The sequence below is a fragment of the Heteronotia binoei genome, chromosome 6 (assembly GCF_032191835.1).
Source record: "Heteronotia binoei isolate CCM8104 ecotype False Entrance Well chromosome 6, APGP_CSIRO_Hbin_v1, whole genome shotgun sequence".
Classification (NCBI taxonomy): domain Eukaryota; kingdom Metazoa; phylum Chordata; class Lepidosauria; order Squamata; family Gekkonidae; genus Heteronotia; species Heteronotia binoei.
In genome coordinates this window covers 16,156,256-16,174,874 of record NC_083228.1, presented here as the reverse complement: position 1 = coordinate 16,174,874, position 18,619 = coordinate 16,156,256, and the positions used below count along the sequence as shown (strand labels likewise).

General features: G+C 48.7%; 2 protein-coding genes across 3 annotated transcripts in view; one reads left to right on the top strand and one right to left on the bottom strand.

Annotated features, from left to right (window-relative positions):
• MMRN2 (multimerin 2) overlaps nt 1-4,055 on the bottom strand; it is a 63,964-nt gene extending 59,909 nt beyond the window's left edge. The window contains exon 1 of the mRNA XM_060241061.1: nt 3,699-4,055. Within this exon, the coding sequence (XP_060097044.1) occupies nt 3,699-3,937 (239 nt within the window). The 5' untranslated portion in view covers nt 3,938-4,055. The remainder of the gene's footprint in view (nt 1-3,698) is intronic.
• A 9,335-nt stretch (nt 4,056-13,390) lies between these two features.
• Nucleotides 13,391-18,619, top strand: part of SNCG (synuclein gamma) — a 49,213-nt gene continuing 43,984 nt past the window's right edge. For both annotated transcript variants that reach the window (XM_060240798.1, XM_060240797.1), the window contains exon 1: nt 13,391-13,545. In XM_060240798.1, coding sequence (XP_060096781.1) covers nt 13,425-13,545 — 121 coding nt within the window. In that variant the 5' untranslated portion in view covers nt 13,391-13,424. The remainder of the gene's footprint in view (nt 13,546-18,619) is intronic.

The following is an 18,619-nucleotide window of genomic DNA, read 5'->3' as shown; positions in this document are numbered from 1 at the left end:
CTTTCGTCCTGATGTTCGGCGTGCTGTATTCTCCGCTCTGTCCTGGTCCTGACAATTTTAACATTGTTTTTAACCTTGGTCTGTTTTTATTGTAATATTTATTACTGCTCAGGCAGCTGTTATTGCATTGTTATGGCCTTTGGCCTAGGTAGGTAGAATTTTATTGCCTGAGCCTCCCCGTAAAAAGTCTGCCATGAGAACATTGCGATGCGACATCATCTCAAGAGTCGGAAACGACTGGTGCTTGCGCAGGGGATTACCTTGACCTTTTTACTTACCTAGCTACCTACCTACTTTCATTTATTATTTTATTAGGTTTATATCCCACCCTATCCCAAAAGAGCCCCGTGGCACAGAGTGGTAAGCTGCAGTACTGCAGTCCAAGCTATGCTCACCTGAGTTTGATGGAAGCTGGTTCAGGTAGCCAGCTCAAGGTCGAATCAGCCTTCCATCCTTCTGAGGTTGATAAAATGAGTACCCAGCTTGCTAGGGGTAAAGTGTAGATGACTGGGGGAGGGAATGGCAAACCATCCCATAAAAAGACTGTCAAGAAAACATCATGATGTGACGTCACCCCGTGGGTCTGTAATGACTCGGTGCTTGCACAGGGGCCTACCTGTACCTTTTTTTTATCCCAAAGATGGGCTCATAGATGCAGGGTCAGTTGTGTCCTACTCTGGGTCAGTTGTGAGAGCCAGTTTGGTGTAGTGGTTAAGTGCATGGACTCTTATCTGGGAGAACCATGTTTGATTCCCCATTCCTCCACTTGCACCTGCTGGAATGGCCTTGGGTCAGCCAGAGCTCTTGCAGGGGTTTTTCTTGAAAGGGCAGCTGCTGTGAGAGCCCTCTCATCCCCACCCATCTCACAGGGTGTCTGTTGTGGGGGGAGAAGATATAGGAGATTGTAAGCCACTTTGAGTCTCTGATTCAGAGAGAAGGGCAGGGTATAAATCTGCAGTCTTCTTCTGTGCTCAGTGCAGGAAATACAAACTTAGTGATCTCTGTCGTTGTTGTTTAGTAGTAGTAGTAGTAGTAGTAGTAGTATTCCTTTAGATATTTTATATAGCAATATATAATGCATTCCCTTACATAGTTATAGTAACAACAACAACTACTACTTCTATTGTTATATCAACAACTTGAGCCAGTTTTGTGCAGGGGTAAAGAGTAGCCGACTCTAATCTGGAGAACTGGGTTTGATTCCCCACTCTTCCACATGCAGCAGTTGGGTGAAGTTGGGTAAGCCACAGTTCTCTCAGAGGTGTTCTCTCAAGAGCTGCTCTCTCAGCCCCACCAATCTCACAGGGTGTCTGTTGTGGGGAGAGGACAGGAAGGAGATTGTAAGGTGCTCTGAGACGCTGAATGATGGGCAGGGTATAAATCCAAGCCTCCTCCTCTCCTATGATTAATTTGAGGATAATTCTGCTGGTAAATGTTTCTTTTCCTCCTATAACCTCTAAGGTTACCAAGTTTCCCCTAGCCATTGACAGAGGCTAGGGGCCTAGGGTTGACAGATCCAGGCTGAGTATCTCCTAGGGATTTGGGGATGGAGTGTGGGGGAAGACAGGGACCTCAGTGGGGTACAATACCACCCTCCAAAACATCCAGTTTCTCCAGGGAAACTGATCTCTGTAGTTTGGAAATGAGCTATAATTCCAGAGGATTCCAAGTACCACCTGGAAGCTGTTGACATGATTTTTGAAATCCATTGTGTCTCTCAAGTAAGATGTAGTGCAGGGCAGAGGTGGAATTCTAGCAGGAACTCCTTTGCATATTAGGCCACACACCCCTGATGTAGCCAATCCTCCTGGAGCTTACAGTAGGCCCTGTACGAAGAGCCCTGCGGCCTAATATGCAAAGGAGCTAATTCTAGAAATCTACCCCTGGTGCATGGGACAATGGATTTTGAGAAGGAATCAAGATACTTAACCAGAGGTTCCAAAATGGAGCCACAGCCTGAGACAATAAGTCTAACAGGAGCTGGAAAGGTACCTTTTTGGATTTTAGGCAAGAGTTAGAACTGCAGCAGTCTACTCTCAGTATCCAATAAGACGGGGTGGGGAACCTTTTTTCTGCCAAGGGCCATATGGATATTTATAACATCATTCGTGGGCCATAAAAAAATTATCAACTTAAAAAACAGTGCTCCGCTGAGGGAGAATGATTCAGGCCAGCAAAATTAATGCAAATAATTGTTTTTCTATTTGAAGTCATGTGGGGAGAGCCTAATCTGACTCACACACACACACCCGACCCACCACCCTAGGCAAATGCATAGATCCAGGGCTTTTTTGTAGAAAAAGCCCAGCCGGAACTCAGTAGCATATTAGACCACATCCCCTAATATTAACATATTAGGTCACACACTCATTAGCATATTAGGTCACACCATCTGGGATAATCAAGTGCAAACTGAACGGTGACAGTAACTTTTCCAGGCCCTGCAGCAATTCTGGCTGACCAGCCAGGCCCCAGGGAGGCTGCCGCACAATACATCTGGGCCCTGTGATCCCTGCCTGGCCCTGCGGAGGCTGCTGCACAATGTGGCAGCGTCCCATGATCCTTGCTGGCCAGCCAGGCCCCAGAGAGGCTGCCACATGGCTCGGTTCGGTCCAGCAATCCCCAAGGGCCACAGTAAGTGACCTCAAGGGCCATATACGGCCCTCGGGACAGAGGTTCCCCACCTCTGCAATAAGAGATCATAAGTGGACTTACTAATATAGCCCTCCAGCAGTGCTTCCTCTAAAATATTAACCACCTCCTGGAGGCTGGCCTCTCAAAGAACCTCCAATGCTGAAATCAGTGTCCAGTGGGACACCTTGCAGGATTATTAAGAAGAAGAAGAAGATAGAAGATATTGGATTTATATCCCGCCCTCCACTCCAAAGAGTCTCAGAGCGGCTCACAATCTCCTTTACCTTCCTCCCCCACAACAGACACCCTGTGAGGTGGGTGGGACTGGAGAGGGCTCTCACAGCAGCTGCCCTTTCAAGGACAACTCTGCAAGAGCTGTGGCTAACCCAAGGCCATTCCAGCAGGTGCAAGTGGAGGAGTGGGGAATCAAACCTGGTTTTCCCAGATAAGAGTCCGCACACTTAACCACTACACCAAACTGGCTCTCCATTCTGCAACTGTTGTTGTTATTATTAGTCATTTCATTTGTGAAAGCTTGATCATCTACCAAGAAGACCCACTATCGCCAGATTTCAACCACCGAAGGACCACTTCCGAGTCTTAATTGTTTCATTGAAGAATTGAAGCGAAATCCCCTTTTCATTGAAATAAGCACATTTCACTCTGGCCAGATTGCACCCTGATTCCCAGATTCACCAACTAATCATCAGATGCCCACATCTGAAACCGTCGCTTTATAAAAGGTAGGGGCATCGTTGGAAAACACTTCATATGACCGCATAAAACAAGTCAAGTCACTGGTCAAAAAAACAAGTTCCCCCATCCATTTCATTGTTTTCGATTTCTGCAAAAATCCACATTGCAGCTGTGCTTATTCTAAGGCTCGGAGGGATAGCAATATACTGGGGATAATGCAGCATTTCTTTCAAGGAAGTTCATCTGGAATTCCCAGCTGTCTCTTGGGATGTAAATGCAAAACCATTCCCTTTCCGGGATATCTTTGGGAGTCGTGTGCGAGTCCTAAGTCAGAAACACTGATACAAAGTTAACGGTCCCATACTTACTCGTGTCCGGGTTGTTGGTGAAGAGCTTCGTAATCATCGCCTGTCTCTCCCTGGTGTGAAGTTTGAGCAGTCTCCTTGTGGAGAAACTCTCTTGGCCGGTGTTGCTCATGCCAAGACGACGACGGTGTGCTCGTTGACAATCGGTGATCTTGCATCCTGTGGCCAAGATGTCTTGAGCGCACAGAGTCTGACTGCACCAGTCCAATTGTTCCACAAAGGAGAAAAACCTCAGCTATCATTGTGCCTTCCTCTTAGCTGCTTACACCTTCCAGGACTTCAAACTGTGTTGCTCCTAGAATTCCCCTTGCACCATTCCTTCACTTAAAACTTGGAAGGAGAACCGTGAACAAAGAACGGAAGCCGAACACTCGGCCGTCCCAGCTACAGTGGAAATGTCAGAGGCCATCAGACAATGTGGAGGGGGTTCCTGTGTGGACCCAGAAGACCACAGTGGGGGAGCTGGAGGGGGGGGAAGGGATTTGGTGAGGGTATATGCTTTATTTAAAGGGGAATGAGAACTCTGATCTTTGACTGGCTTGTGAACTTATCGACAGACAGGAACCAGGGCTTTTATCAGCTGCCTTCTTGCTGGGCTACAGGAAAAGGATGTTAGTTTTAGTAAGCAGGCAAGGAAAAAGAAAGGAAAATATTGAGCGAGGCCGAGAGTTCTCAAGCCGTTTATCACTCTACGCTGAATGATTTGGACACATGGAATAAGCTGACATTAGGGACAGAGGGCGGATAATTTTACCTGAGCATGTGGCTGAGTCAGGCAGGTTCTGAAGGCCTGATCCGACATGGCTTCTCTTATGTTCTTATGTCTATAACAATGAGAAAGGAATCAGTGCCTTCCTCGAGTTCACATGCAATGGTGATTACAAGAACTGGAAGAATTACATACAGAGTGCGCTTCCGTTACTTGCAGCTTGTAGGCATCTGGTAGTGCGTTTGTAGAGTTGCCATTTGCCCACAAAGGGTTGGCAAACCCCTGCCTGCCTGAGCTCCCTGTCCCCCATCCTTGCCCAATGGAGTGGCGGGGGGAAGTACTGGAAGGAATGCTGTCAATCAATTTGGTGACTTGATCTTCTCAATCTTTATAAAAGACGATATTGGATTTATATTCCACCCTCCACTCAAGAGTCTCAGAGCGGCTCACAATCTCCTTTATCTTCTTCCCTCGCAACAGACACCCTATGAGGTGGGTGGGGCTGAGAGGGCTCTCACAGCAGCTGCCCTTTCAAGGATGACTCCTATGAAAGCTATGGCTGACCCAAGGCCATTCCAGCAGCTGCAAGTGGAGGAGTGGGGAATCAAATGCGATGCTCCCAGATAAGAGTCCACACACTTAACCACTACACCACACTGGCTCTCACTACCATGCTAAGTGACACTACCATGCTAAGTGACTCTTTAGGAACTTCCTCAATCTCTTATCTTTTTTTTTTTTACTATTGAGACTGCAGAAATTCCTAGAGCATTGTTGGACACAGTGATGTGGCCAGGTTGTGTGTCACTCCCAGGGCTTCTTTTGAGCAGCAACACACAGGAATGAAGTTACAGCTGGCTTGGCATGAGGGGGTGTGGATGAATATGCAAATAAGTTTCTGCTGGGCTTTTTCTACAAAAAAAGCCCTTCCCAATTCCCCACCCTCAAAACTCCCGCTAGGTTAGGCATGCCCCTGGCAAACCTATATGACTGCAACATCTGCAAAAGACTTGTATGGGGGCCCAGTTAGAAGAAGAAGATATTGGATTTATATCCTGCCCTCCACTCCGAAGAGTCTCAGAGCGGCTCACAATCGCCTTTACCTTCCTTCCCCACAACAGACACCCTGTGAGGTAGATGAAGATATTGGATTGATATCCCGCCCTCCACTCCGAAGAGTCTCAGAGCGGCTCACAATCGCCTTTACCTTCCTCCCCCACAACAGACACCCTGTGAGGTAGATGAAGATATTGGATTTATATCCCGCCCTCCACTCCGAAGAGTCTCAGAGCGGCTCACAATCGCCTTTACCTTCCTCCCCCACAACAGACACCCTGTGAGGTAGATGAAGATATTGGATTTATATCCCGCCCTCCACTCCGAAGAGTCTCAGAGCGGCTCACAATCGCCTTTACCTTCCTCCCCCACAACAGACACCCTGGGAGGTGGGTGGGGCTGGAGAGGGCTCTCACAGCAGCTGCCCTTTCAAGGACAACCTCTGCCAGAGCTATGGCTGACCCAAGGCGATGCTAGCAGGTGCAAGTGGAGGAGTGGGGAATCAAACCCGGTTCTCCCCGATAAGAGTCCGCACACTTCACCACTACACCAAACTAGCGTGTCTAGTGTGGAGGAGGAGAAAAGTCTTCATGAAGTTACGACGCTACGCAGGGCTTTTTTAAAAAGAAAAAGCTCAGCGTGAACTTATTTGCATATTAGGCCACACCTCCTGATGCCAAGCCAGCCGGAACTGCATTCCTGTGTGTTCCTGCTAAAAAAAAAAGTCCTGACTCTATGGAAATAGGGAACGACATGGCAAGTAGTCCACCCCATGGGAATGTGGCATGAGGACAGGGTTGACAGCTCTGGGTTGGGAAATACCTGGAGATTTTGAGGGTGGAGACTGAGGAGGGGACTTTCAGTGGGATAAAATGCCATAGAGTCTATATGCTTTGGGGAAGGAAAGGACTTCAGTGGGCTGTAATCAGGGCCGGGCCTGCCACTAGGCAAACTAGGCAATTGCCTAGGGCGTTGGTCTTTTGGGGGCACTGAGTTGGGTGCCCCCATGTGACTCAGTGATGTCATCAGTACGGAGGGATTGCCAGAAGTTAGCCTTGCCAAGGGTGCCAGACAGTCTAGGGGCAGCCCTGGCTATAATGTCATCGAATCCACCTTCCAAAGCATCCGTTTTCTCAAGGTGAATTGATCTCTGTTGCGTGGAGGTGAGGTGTAATCCCAAGAGATCTCTAGACGTCTGCACAGATATGTGGCATGAGGACAGTTGGACCACTAAACGTAACAAACTACAGTTGAACGATGCAAAAGTCCTATCTCCTTTGGGCAACTCCCTGACATAACCTTGGTCTCAGACTCTTAGGAGGAGGAGGAGGAGAAGATGATGATGATGATATTGGATTTATGTCCCACCCTATACTCAGAGTGATCACAATCTCCTTTACCTTCCACCCCCCCCCAAAAAAAAACAGACACCCTGTGATGTAGGTGGGGCTGAGAGAGCTCTTATGATAGCTGCCCTTTCAAGGACAACTCCTACAAGAGCCATGGCTAACCCAAGGCCATCCCAGCAGGTGCAAGTGGAGGAGTGGGGAATCAAACCCAATTCTTCCAGATAAGAGTCTGCGCACTTAACCACTTCACCAGACTGGCAATCCATCACGGGGATCGTGCAACCTCTTATCCTTCATCCCCTCTTCACGCAAAAGAAGGGAGCAACGAATCCAGCCAGGACACTTTCGCCAAATGAAAGTACCGTTTGTATCTCTACCTGCGTCATTTTTCATTGGAACTCTGGCCGAGAAACAGCGATAGCCTGGCTGGCTGGTAAGCGCAGCTTCTGTAGTGTTTATCGGGTGAATGATTTATGGGCTATTGTTCCCTTTACTGCAGCATTTTCAATTTTCCTTAACAGTTAGGCCTTTCTGTTAACGTCTCCAGTTCGTGTTGTCCTGAAAAGTCACTAGCCAGAAATGTCTTTTCGGGGACCAATGATTTATTTTACTCCTGGGGAAACATAATAAAAGAGACCTGGCATTTCTTATAATTGCCCTTCTGCTTTTGCTGGGCACCGGCCTATGGATCGCTGTTCACCTTGTTAATTTTCATTTGATGCAGCAGCTCTTGTGGATAATGGATTCAGACAATGGGGCTGCAGTTGAAATTATACCAGGCAGTTGGTGCCCAATTAGCTGCCACCAAAGCTGATTCTGTCCAATCAGCAGCCATGAGGCTTCTGCCATCTGTCACTGTTCCATGACGAGCACTACAGTTGTTGTTGAAGAGGAAGACTGCAGATTTATTACCCGCCTTTCTCTCTGAATCAGAGACTCAGAGCGGCTTACAATCTCCTATATCTTCTCCCCTCACAACAGACACCCTGTGAAGTGGGTGGGGCTGAGAGGGCTCTCACGGCAGCTGCCCTTTCAAGGACAACTCCTGCGATAGCCATGGCTGACGCGAGGCCGTTCCATCAGCTGCAAGTGGAGGAGTGGGGAATCAAACCCGGCTCTCCCAGAAAAGTGTCCGCACACTTAACCACTACACCAAACTGGTCGAAAGTGCCTTCAATGCACTTCCAACTTCTGGCAACCGTGGAGTGTTTTCAAGGCAAGAGACGAACAGCAGTGGCTGGCATTCCCTGCCTCTGCTTGGCAACCCTGGACTTCCTCGTGGTCTCCCATCCAGGGCTTTTATTTTGGAGCAGGAACACACAGGAACGCAGTGCCGGCTGACTTGGTGTCAGGGGGTGTGGCCTAATATGCAACCCTGGACTTCCTCGTGGTCTCCCATCCAGGGGGTGTGTCAGGGGGTGCGGCCTAATGTGCAAGTACATTCCGGCTGGCCTTTATCCGGCAAAAAAAAGCCCCATGCAAAACAATGTATTTATTATTTATTTATTAATTCAACTCGGATCCCGCCCTGCCCGCCAAAGCAGGCTCAGGGCGGCTCACATTAAGAGGTCACAAGACCGGTATTATTAGATGAAAGATAAAAATACAAGTACATCATAAATAAAACATATAAAACAATGGCAGGTGCTATTAGTTCAGATATATTGAGGTATTAAAGATGGCGGATACTACCAACTCCATCGATGTTTCGGTTTTATTATTCAAGTATTCCTGCTGGATGTCCTGTAAGAGAAAGATCCCCAGTCACAATATGATGTTCGAGGTGGGCCAGATATCAATCTCCCTTCCTGTTGTCCACAATGGTGATATCAGGGGGTGTGGCTTAATATGCAAATGAGTTCCTGCTGGACTTTTTCTACCGAAAAAAGCCCCGTTCCCGCACTAACTAGGGCCAACCCTGTGTAGCTTCCACATCTGACAAGATTGGGCTAACTTGAGTCATCTTAGCGCTGCAAGAACCCTTTCAGAATTCCCATGTCACCTGCGGGGCCAAGCAGATAGTGAGCAGATCCAACCTGTGTTTCTCTACCTGTTCAGTGGTGTTGGCACATCTGAGGCTCTTGAACCTCAACCACCATCTGAAGGAGAAGAGCCCCATATTATTAAAAAGAAAATCAATGGATATTGATTTTTTTTTTTTTTTGCTCAGCCTGAAGATGTCAGCATGCTGCCTGCCCTGAATAAAGGAAACCAGAATAGGGCTTTCACCACAAAAATGTCAATAAAGAATCACTGAGGGAAGACTGCAGGTTGGCTGACCTTGAAGCGATTCTCCAGACGACAAGCTGAGTCGCCACCGAAGCTTCCAGCTGAAGTGGAAGAGGAAACTAATTTAGGGGTTCTCAGGCTCTTTTTCTAGCAGGAGCTCCTTTGCATATCAGGCCACGCCCCCCTGATGCAGCCAATCCTCCAAGAGCTTACAGGGCTCTTAGTGCTCCAGAAGGATTGGCTACATTGGGGGTGGGGGGTGGCCTAATATGCAGAGGAGCTCCTACCAGAAAAAGGGCCCGGGGGTTCCCCTTCAGGCAAAATGAGAATTCTGAAGGAGCTCAACAGCAGCTTTGGTTCATGATGTCCTCCAAGTGATTCCACACATTTGTAGGTTGGTGTTTGAGTTCGTTTAACGTGCAAATGGAATAGGCACAAGGAAGAGGAGGGGGCATCATGGGAAAGGCCTTTTCTCTGGTAATGACCCCTCTGTCTTAGGTAATGAATTTGGTGTATTGGTTAAGAACGGCAAACTCTAATCTGGAGAACCGAGTTTCATGCTCCACTCTTCCACAAGAAGCCAGCTGGGTGACCATGGGCCAATCATAGTTCTCTCTGAACTCTCTCAGCCTCACTCAGCCCTGTACCTAAGGGCCATTGGGGGAGGGGGCTGTTGGAGTGAAGCAGGAAGCTGGAGAGGCTAGGGGCTGCCCCTTCCCTCCCCCTCCTTCATGATTTAAATTGCACAGGAGGGGCATGCAGAAGCAGCCGCTGCCCCTCCTGTGCAGTTTAAAGGACCTGCTGATTGGCAGGCCCTTTAAACCGCATGGGAGGTTGGCGGGTGCTCTTGCTGCCTCTCTCACATGATTTAAAGAGCTCACTGCTCAGTTGATTGGTGGGCCCTTTAAATGGCAGGGGAGGGGCAGCAGCTGCTCCTGGTGGCCCCTCCTACATTATTTAAAACATGCAGGAGGCAGAGGGGTAGCCCTGGGAGCGGGGGGTGAGGGGCTCCCCAAAACCGTAAGGAGACCAGGCCCCATGGTCCCCTGTTTATCTACAGGCCTGGCCCCACCTAACAGGTTGTACCTCACCTACCTCACAGGAAGGTAAGGAGATTATACAGCGCTCTGTGACTCCAAGTGAAGGATGGGGTATAAATCCAACTCTTCTCCTCTTCCATGGGGACACCAAGAGGTAGTTTTCCTACAAAGAGCTCAGACATCCAGCAGATTAAGTAGGGGGACCAGGAAGGCCCAGGCCAGATCCATAGAAGATGGAGCTTCGGATCTCAGAAGCTAAGCAGGATCAGCCCTGGTTAATATTTGGATGGGAGACCAGCAAGGAAGAACGAGGATCACACTACCCAGGGGGCAGGCACTGTGGCAAACCTTCCCTGCTTGTCTCTCGCCTTGAAAATCCCGTGGGGTGACTCGGCATTTTCCACCACCACCCTTGAATATCATGGGTGCGAACTCACTAACAAAAAGAATTCTGGTCATCTTCCTCTAGCCTAAAATGCTTCCTGAAATACTACTTGTAGCAGACATGGGAGCCTCCCCAGGAACAGCATGAGAGGGAAACGGAAGCTCTACCAAGGGAAGAAGGATCCTTGAAAATTGCTCTCGCTTCCATCATTGGCAATTTCCATCAGATTAAACCCTGTCCCAGACCACTTTGTAGGTTAAAACCAGCCCTTTGTAGGTCAAAACCAGAAACAAGCTCTCTAAACACTGCCAAGATAGGGACCTTCCTGTTTGTTCTGCAGCTGAATGTGGGATCACTGGATATTTCCCCAAAGGACATCATAGGTGGCCATGTTTTTCAGCTGGAGCTCAGCCCCAGAATCTGTTGCCTGACACTGACATCCAGCCTTGAAATATGGAGTACAAACGTCATTACAGTTGCACCTTGTATCAAATATCTTGCAATCTCTGCTAGTCCGTTTTCCTGTACTCTCCTGGTACTTCTGTTCTCTGTAGCTGAACAGCAATATGAAATGCAATCTCCTTTTCACTACTGTTGGTCTCCCTCCAGGGAAACATAATACCTTCTCCTCCAGTAGTTCTAAAGGCCAAACGGCTTTCACAGCCTGAACAAAAGACTTCCTTTGGGTGCTTAATTTTAGCTGGGTGCAAGGCTCTGGGATCACAAACCAGGCGTCTTGAAGGCCCCGTCTTCCATGCCACGCACAAGAGGAATATTTATTCTTCCTCGCCTCTGGAGCAGCTGAACAGGAAAAACAGTCTTCGAACGTGTGCGATGTGCTTTTCATTCACCACTAAAAATACACCTAGGATTGAAAGGACTATCAAGAGCAAGTCATTTTTCTGGATGTTCTGCGGTCCGTATAAAAGCAGCAGTGACATCTGGTACTGGAGAAACTGTTCCTTGTATAAAACATTGAGTATTGTTTCTGTTACAACAACTTTCAATTCACTGATGACGGAGTTTTGGAGAACGTCAACTGAGGGGTGACATGATAGAAGTTTACAAGAATATGCATGGAATAGAGAAGGTAGAGAAAGAAGTACTTTTCTCCCTTTCTCACAATACAAAAACTCATGGACATCCAATGAAATTGCTGAATAGTTGGGTTAGAACAGATAAAAGGAACAGATAAAAAAGAACAGATAAAAGGAATCACCCAATGGGTGATTAACACCTGGAATTCACTGCCACAGGAGGTGGCAGTGGCTACAAGCATAGACAGCTTCAAGAGGGGATTGGATAGCTATATGGAGCAGAGGTCCACCAGTGGCTATTAGCCACAGCATATTGATGGAACTCTCTGTCTGGGGCAGTGATGCTTTGTATTCTTGGTGCTTGGTGAAAGGGGCACAGTGGGAGGGCTTCTAGTGTTCTGGCCCCACTGATGGACCTCCTGATGGCACTTGGTTTTTTTTTGGCCACTGTGTGATGCAGAGTGTTGGACTGGATGGGCCATTGGCCTGATCCAACATGGCTTCTCTTATGTTCTTATGAGTATGCAAACTGAGTCTGGGCATCTCCCACCCTGTGTAACAGTCAGATGTAGCTGCAGGTTCTTCTCAGTTCTTACCAGGGCTTTTTTTGAGCAGGAAAGCACAGACTAACCTGATCTCTTTTTTTGAGAAAGTGACTACCTTGCTGCTGTTCTTCCGTGGCTCAGGGCTGCGTTTCCTCAACAAGAACCTAAGAAGAGCCCTGCTGGGTCAGAGAAGATAGTGGTCCATCTAGTCCGGCATCGTGTCTCACGCAGAGGCCAACCGATTGCCCTGAAAGGCTGACGCCTTCCCCTGTTGTGGCCTATGACCAATGGGCTTCAGGTAGGATTGCCAAGTCTCCCTCAACCTATTGTACAATAGACTTTTCCCTCCCAAATTGCTAGAGTGTCCAGGAAAACTGTAGAGTTTCCCCAGAAATGCCTAGAGCGGCTGGCGCGCGATGTCACCGGCGCGATGACATCACTTGCAGGTGATGTCATTGTGCCGGCGATGTCAGAGGAGGTTCCCCCCACAGGCCCAATGTGGGCTGGTGGGTTGGGAACCTCCAGGGCAGTAGAACCCCTTCCTGTCCCGGGGGCTCGGCAGCCCTAGCTTCAGGTGATTTCCCACCTGTGCATATGGAGACCACGAGAAGCACTGGGTCTTCAGGCTTCCTGGGTCTTCAGGCTTCCCCATCCCACTCTGTGTTGGGGGCTCCTGGCGTCCCCCCCATCTTCTCAGGTACCACTTCCTTTTGCAAAGCTCAAGCCTGAAGGCCCGTTTGGCAGCTGTGGCCTTCTGAAAGAGGAGTTTCCCTCATCGTTGCCAAGAAAAGGAGAGCAGCCGGCTTGCGGCACTTCCAGGCCTTTGTGGCATTACCATTCGCAGCTGCCACCAGCACCACAGCCTTCCAACATCTCAGCTTTTTTTTTTTTAAACGATCTCAGTTCCCTGGAGCCGGGTAGCTAAAAATCTCCCTCTCTGTGTCTGAAAGCATCCAGGGAGCGTCCTTGAGAGAGCACTGCAGTGCATTCATACAGGCTACCTTCTGGATGCTTTCCAAAAAGTCTCGCTGACTTCTCCATCCTCCTTCTCTCCCCCTCCCTCCCTTTTCTCTCCCCCTCCCTCCACTCCTCTTAAAACCTTACCAGGCAAATCCATAGCATGAATATTTCAGCATCAGCCACTTGAGCGCATTGGCTGCGTGGCGAAGCACCTCATCAATAAGAGCTGGCAGGGACGGTGCGCTCTGCCAGAAACGGCTCGCAGCCAGCAGAGGAATCGGAGAGACCTCGTTGCCGGTGGTCCAGACTGCAGAGAAGGAAGTGGCAGCATCTATCCATCCGTCACCCCCCTTCAGAGGTCCTGACTCCAAGCCCCTCGGCAGGTGACTTCTCCAAAACGCAGACACAAGCAAGCCGGCATGGATGTCTTTAAGAAAGGCTTTTCCATCGCTAAAGAGGGGGTGGTGGCAGCAGCCGAAAAGACCAAGCAGGGAGTGACCGAAGCTGCAGAAAAGACCAAGGAAGGAGTGCTGTACGTAGGTAAGAGAAGTCTTCTTCAGGGGCTGTTGAAGTAGTAATACAAGAGGAAGTAAGCCATGTTTTGCTGTGTGACCTTGTGCAGGGCATGAGGCTACCTTAGGCTTCCCTAGAGGCAGGAACGGTGGCAAAAAAGTACATTGCATAAAGATGGTAGCCTCCAGGTGGGAGCTGAGGATTCCCTGGAATTGCAGCTCATCGCCAGACGATGGAGGTCAGTCCCCCCGGAGAGAAGGGATGCCCGGGAAGGTGGGCTCTTGCAGGGTTCTCTGGAGATCTCCCAGACTTCTACCTGATCACCAGGTGGCAGAGATCAGTTCCCTTGGAGAAAATGGCAGCTTGGGATGCTTATACCCTTCCTACGGCTTTATATCACAAGGAGGTTTTTTGCCTCCCAAACTGCATGCTCCCCAGGCTACATGCCCAAATCTCCAGGAATTTCCCAACCCAGAGTTGGCAACCTTAACTCAATGGCATGGTAACACACCTCACTGAGGTCCCTGTCCTTCCTGGACTGCAACCCCCAAATCTCCAGGAGTTCCCCAACCTGGGGCTGGCAACCGATACTTCCTCTAAGCTGTGGAGTCTTGTGAGCAAAAATTCTACTTTGTGAGCTACTGGCATGAAAGCTGGGAACTGCTGCATAAATCAGTCTGCTCTGGGGTCATCCTTCCTGAGCTAAGACAAAAACGTGTGAGCCGGAGGCTAAAAAACTGTGAGCTAGCTCACCCTAACTCAGCTCAGGGGGAACACTGCTGGCAACCCTACCCCCTCCCCCCTCCTCCAGTGGCCAGAAAGAACCTTGCATGGATAAGATCTGGACACTTCCCCCTATGCTTTTGAGAGATGCCCGATGACACTGCAGATATTCAAGCTGCAGCCGGGACACAGGGAGGCCATTTTCTGGACCCCAGGGGGGATTTGCTCCTGAACAAGTGGGAGGGAATCAGGCTGCATAGAGGAGAAGCTGGTCCTTAGTTCAGGCTCCATCGGCAGCTAATCCTACGGTCAAAAGGACGGGAGCTAAGATACCCAATTTGGCTCCCCCAGAAGGCCGGCGCCCTAGGCAATTCCCTAGTTTGCCTAGTGGCAGGGCCGGCCCTGCTTACCGCCCCCCCCCCCCAATCACCTGCCAGTGACTGGTTGGGGGTGTGTGTGTGGATCTGACAACCCTTGCAGAGGAAGAGCCAATGCTACGATCAGGGGACCCAGCAGCTTCCCTTCCTTCACATGCTGTGAACCACTTGCAAAACTTTAAACTGGCTACTGAGCTCCCTCTTCTCCAGATTCCCCCTTCCCCAGGTTCTGCCCTAAGGTTGCCAGCTCCAGATTCAGAAATTCCTGGAAGTTTGTAGATAAAGCCAGGAGGATGTGCGGTTTGGGGCTAGGAGGGACCTCTGTAGGGTGTAATGCCATAGAGCCCGCCCTCCAAAGGGGAACTGATTTCTGTAGTCTGGAGGACAGTTGTCATCCTGGGAGATCTCCAAGTCCCACCCTGACTCTGCCCCCCAAAATGTGCAGGAATTTTCTGTGCTCAGAGCTGGCAACCCTTTTAACATCATCAAATCACACAGACAAGTGAGAAGCGGAGGGGGTTGCTCATTGCCTTCCTCTGCAGCGCCTTCCACGGTGGTGTCAAGCATCGATATTTTGAAATAATCAAGCTTTTGTTTTAAATCAAAGCCTTGTTTTATTGGAACTCTGTGACTTGCTCCGAAGACAGATACATTGGAAGTAATACTGGATATACAGTTGCATAGTGTCTTATAGGCTAGTTCAAAAGGCAGGGTTACAGATATCTTCAAAAGAATGACATAAAGATGCAGATGGGGATGAAGGTTCAAAGGATACTTCCTACTATCTCTTTATGACTAAGGAATGCTCGCATCTCCATTTCTCACACTAGTGATAAGGTATGGGGGTGTGAATCCGGGGGAGAGGCACTTTACACTGTTTAGTACAAGGTTACTCTACACATCCTGAGGAGAGAAGGTTTTATTATGCACCCACAGGGGGGGAAGGAGAAGTGAGAAATGAGAAGGGGGGAGGAGAGGAGAGGTATGGATAAACCAGCATTTAGAAATAGTATGCTTGACAGGTGGTCTCCCTTCCAACAGCTGACCCAGCTTAGCTTCCAACTACTGACACTATGCGACTGGATATACAGTCGCATAGTGCCTTATAGGCTGGTTCAGAAGGCAGGGTTACAGATAACTTCAAAAGAATGACATAAAGATGCAAATGGGGATGAAGGTTCAAAGGATACTTCCTACTATCTCTTTATGACTAAGGAATGCTCACATCTCCATTTCTCACACTAGTGATAAGGTATGGGGGTGTGAATCTGGGGGAGAGGCACTTTACACTGTTTAGTACAAGGTTACTCTACACATCCTGAGGAGAGAAGGTTTTATTATGCACCCACAGGGGGGGAAGGAGAAGTGAGAAATGAGAAGGGGGGAGGAGAGGAGAGGTATGGATAAACCAGCATTTAGAAATAGCATGCTTGACAGGTGGTCTCCCTTCCAACAGCTGACCCAGCTTAGCTTCCAACTACTGACACTATGCGACTGGATATACAGTCGCATAGTGCCTTATAGGCTGGTTCAAAAGGCAGGGTTACAGATAACTTCAAAAGAATGACATAAAGATGCAAATGGGGATGAAGGTTCAAAGGATACTTCCTACTATCTCTTTATGACTAAGGAATGCTCACATCTCCATTTCTCACACTAGTGATAAGGTATGGGGGTGTGAATCTGGGGGAGAGGCACTTTACACTGTTTAGTACAAGGTTACTCTACACATCCTGAGGAGAGAAGGTTTTATTATGCACCCACAGGGGGGGAAGGAGAAGTGAGAAATGAGAAGGGGGGAGGAGAGGAGAGGTATGGATAAACCAGCATTTAGAAATAGCATGCTTGACAGGTGGTCTCCCTTCCAACAGCTGACCCAGCTTAGCTTCCAACTACTGACAATATGCGACTGGATATACAGTCGCATAGTGCCTTATAGGCTGGTTCAAAAGGCAGGGTTACAGATAACTTCAAAAGAATGACATAAAGATGCAAATGGGGATGAAGGTTCAAAGGATACTTCCTACTATCTCTTTATGACTAAGGAATGCTCACATCTCCATTTCTCACACTAGTGATAAGGTATGGGGGTGTGAATCTGGGGGAGAGGCACTTTACACTGTTTAGTACAAGGTTACTCTACACATCCTGAGGAGAGAAGGTTTTATTATGCACCCACAGGGGGGGAAGGAGAAGTGAGAAATGAGAAGGAGGGAGAAGAGGAGAGGTATGGATAAACCAGCATTTAGAAATAGCATGCTTGACAGGTGGTCTCCCTTCCAACAGCTGACCCAGCTTAGCTTCCAACTACTGACACTATGCGACTGGATATACAGTCGCATAGTGCCTTATAGGCTGGTTCAAAAGGCAGGGTTACAGATAACTTCAAAAGAATGACATAAAGATGCAAATGGGGATGAAGGTTCAAAGGATACTTCCTACTATCTCTTTATGACTAAGGAATGCTCACATCTCCATTTCTCACACTAGTGATAAGGTATGGGGGTGTGAATCTGGGGGAGAGGCACTTTACACTGTTTAGTACAAGGTTACTCTACACATCCTGAGGAGAGAAGGTTTTATTATGCACCCACAGGGGGGGAAGGAGAAGTGAGAAATGAGAAGGGGGGAGGAGAGGAGAGGTATGGATAAACCAGCATTTAGAAATAGCATGCTTGACAGGTGGTCTCCCAACAACTGACCCAGCTTAGCTTCCAACTACTGACAAATTGGGGTATGCTGTACTGTTCCACATCCCTTATCCCGCTTTGCTCAGATCATAAACATAAGTGCAAATTGCCTCCAGAGTCTTGAAACACAGAATCTGCCTTTAACCCTATCACCCATGTTCTGTTGTTAAAAAGGGCATCAGAAGTCATATATAAGACAGCATCAGTTCCCACCAAGTCCCACCTCAGGATCTGGAGAGCCCAGGGTTACCAGTCTCCAGGCAGTGGCTGGAGATCTCCTGGAATTACAAATGGACTCAAGTCCACAGAGCTCAGTTCCCCTGGAGAAAATGGCTGCCTTGGAGGGTGGACTCTATGGCATTGTACCATATGAAGGCCCCCCACAAACCTCACCCTCCCCAGGCTGCACCCCCAAAGTATCCAGGAATTTTCAAACAGAGTTGGCAACCCTATAGCCCCAAAGGTCCAAGTACCAGTGAGGATCACAGAAAAGCCCTGGCTGTCACACAAGATGTCAATCTCACTCCCCTCCCCCTTTTTCTCACTTCCTCTTAGGGCAGAACTGTCTATTACCAAGGAAAACATACCCCCTCCAAGTTGTGTGTGTGAAGCAGATGTGCAGGCATTTGTTGGAGGGGGGAGGAATCAGAGAGCAAGTGGGTAGTAGGATTTCCAGCCTAGAGTTCTCCCACACGTAGGACTGATCTTCAAAATACAGATATTAGTCCCCCTACACCTGCAGAAACAGCAGCTTCAAAGGGCAAACTCTATGGTACAGCGCTCAGGGCTCTTATCAGGCCCTAGGGTTGCCAAGTCCAATTCAAGAAATATCTGGGGACTTTGGGGGTGGAGCCAGGAACAAGGGTGTGACAAGCATAATTGAACTCCAAGGGAGTTCTGGTCATCACATTTAAAGGGACAGCATACCTTTTTAAATGTCTTCCTTCCATAGGAAATAATGAAGGATAGGGGCACCTTCTTTGGGGGCTCATAGAATTGGACCCCCTGGTCCAATCGTTTTGAAACTTGGGGGGTACTTTGGGGAGAGGCAGTAGATACTATACTGAAAATTTGGCACCTCTACCTCAAAAAACAGCTCCTCCAGAGCCCCTGAAACCTCCAGATCACAATTCCTTATTATGCCCTATGAGAATCGATCTCCACATAAGGAATAATGAAGTGCTCAGCAGACGTTTCCCTCCCCCCCCCCCCGTTTCTGGCGACTCTGAAGTGAGAGATTGGCCTCTCTACTCACGAGTTGCTGCCAACTTCTTCAAAGTAACACAGACACACCATCCCAAGAGGAAGCCT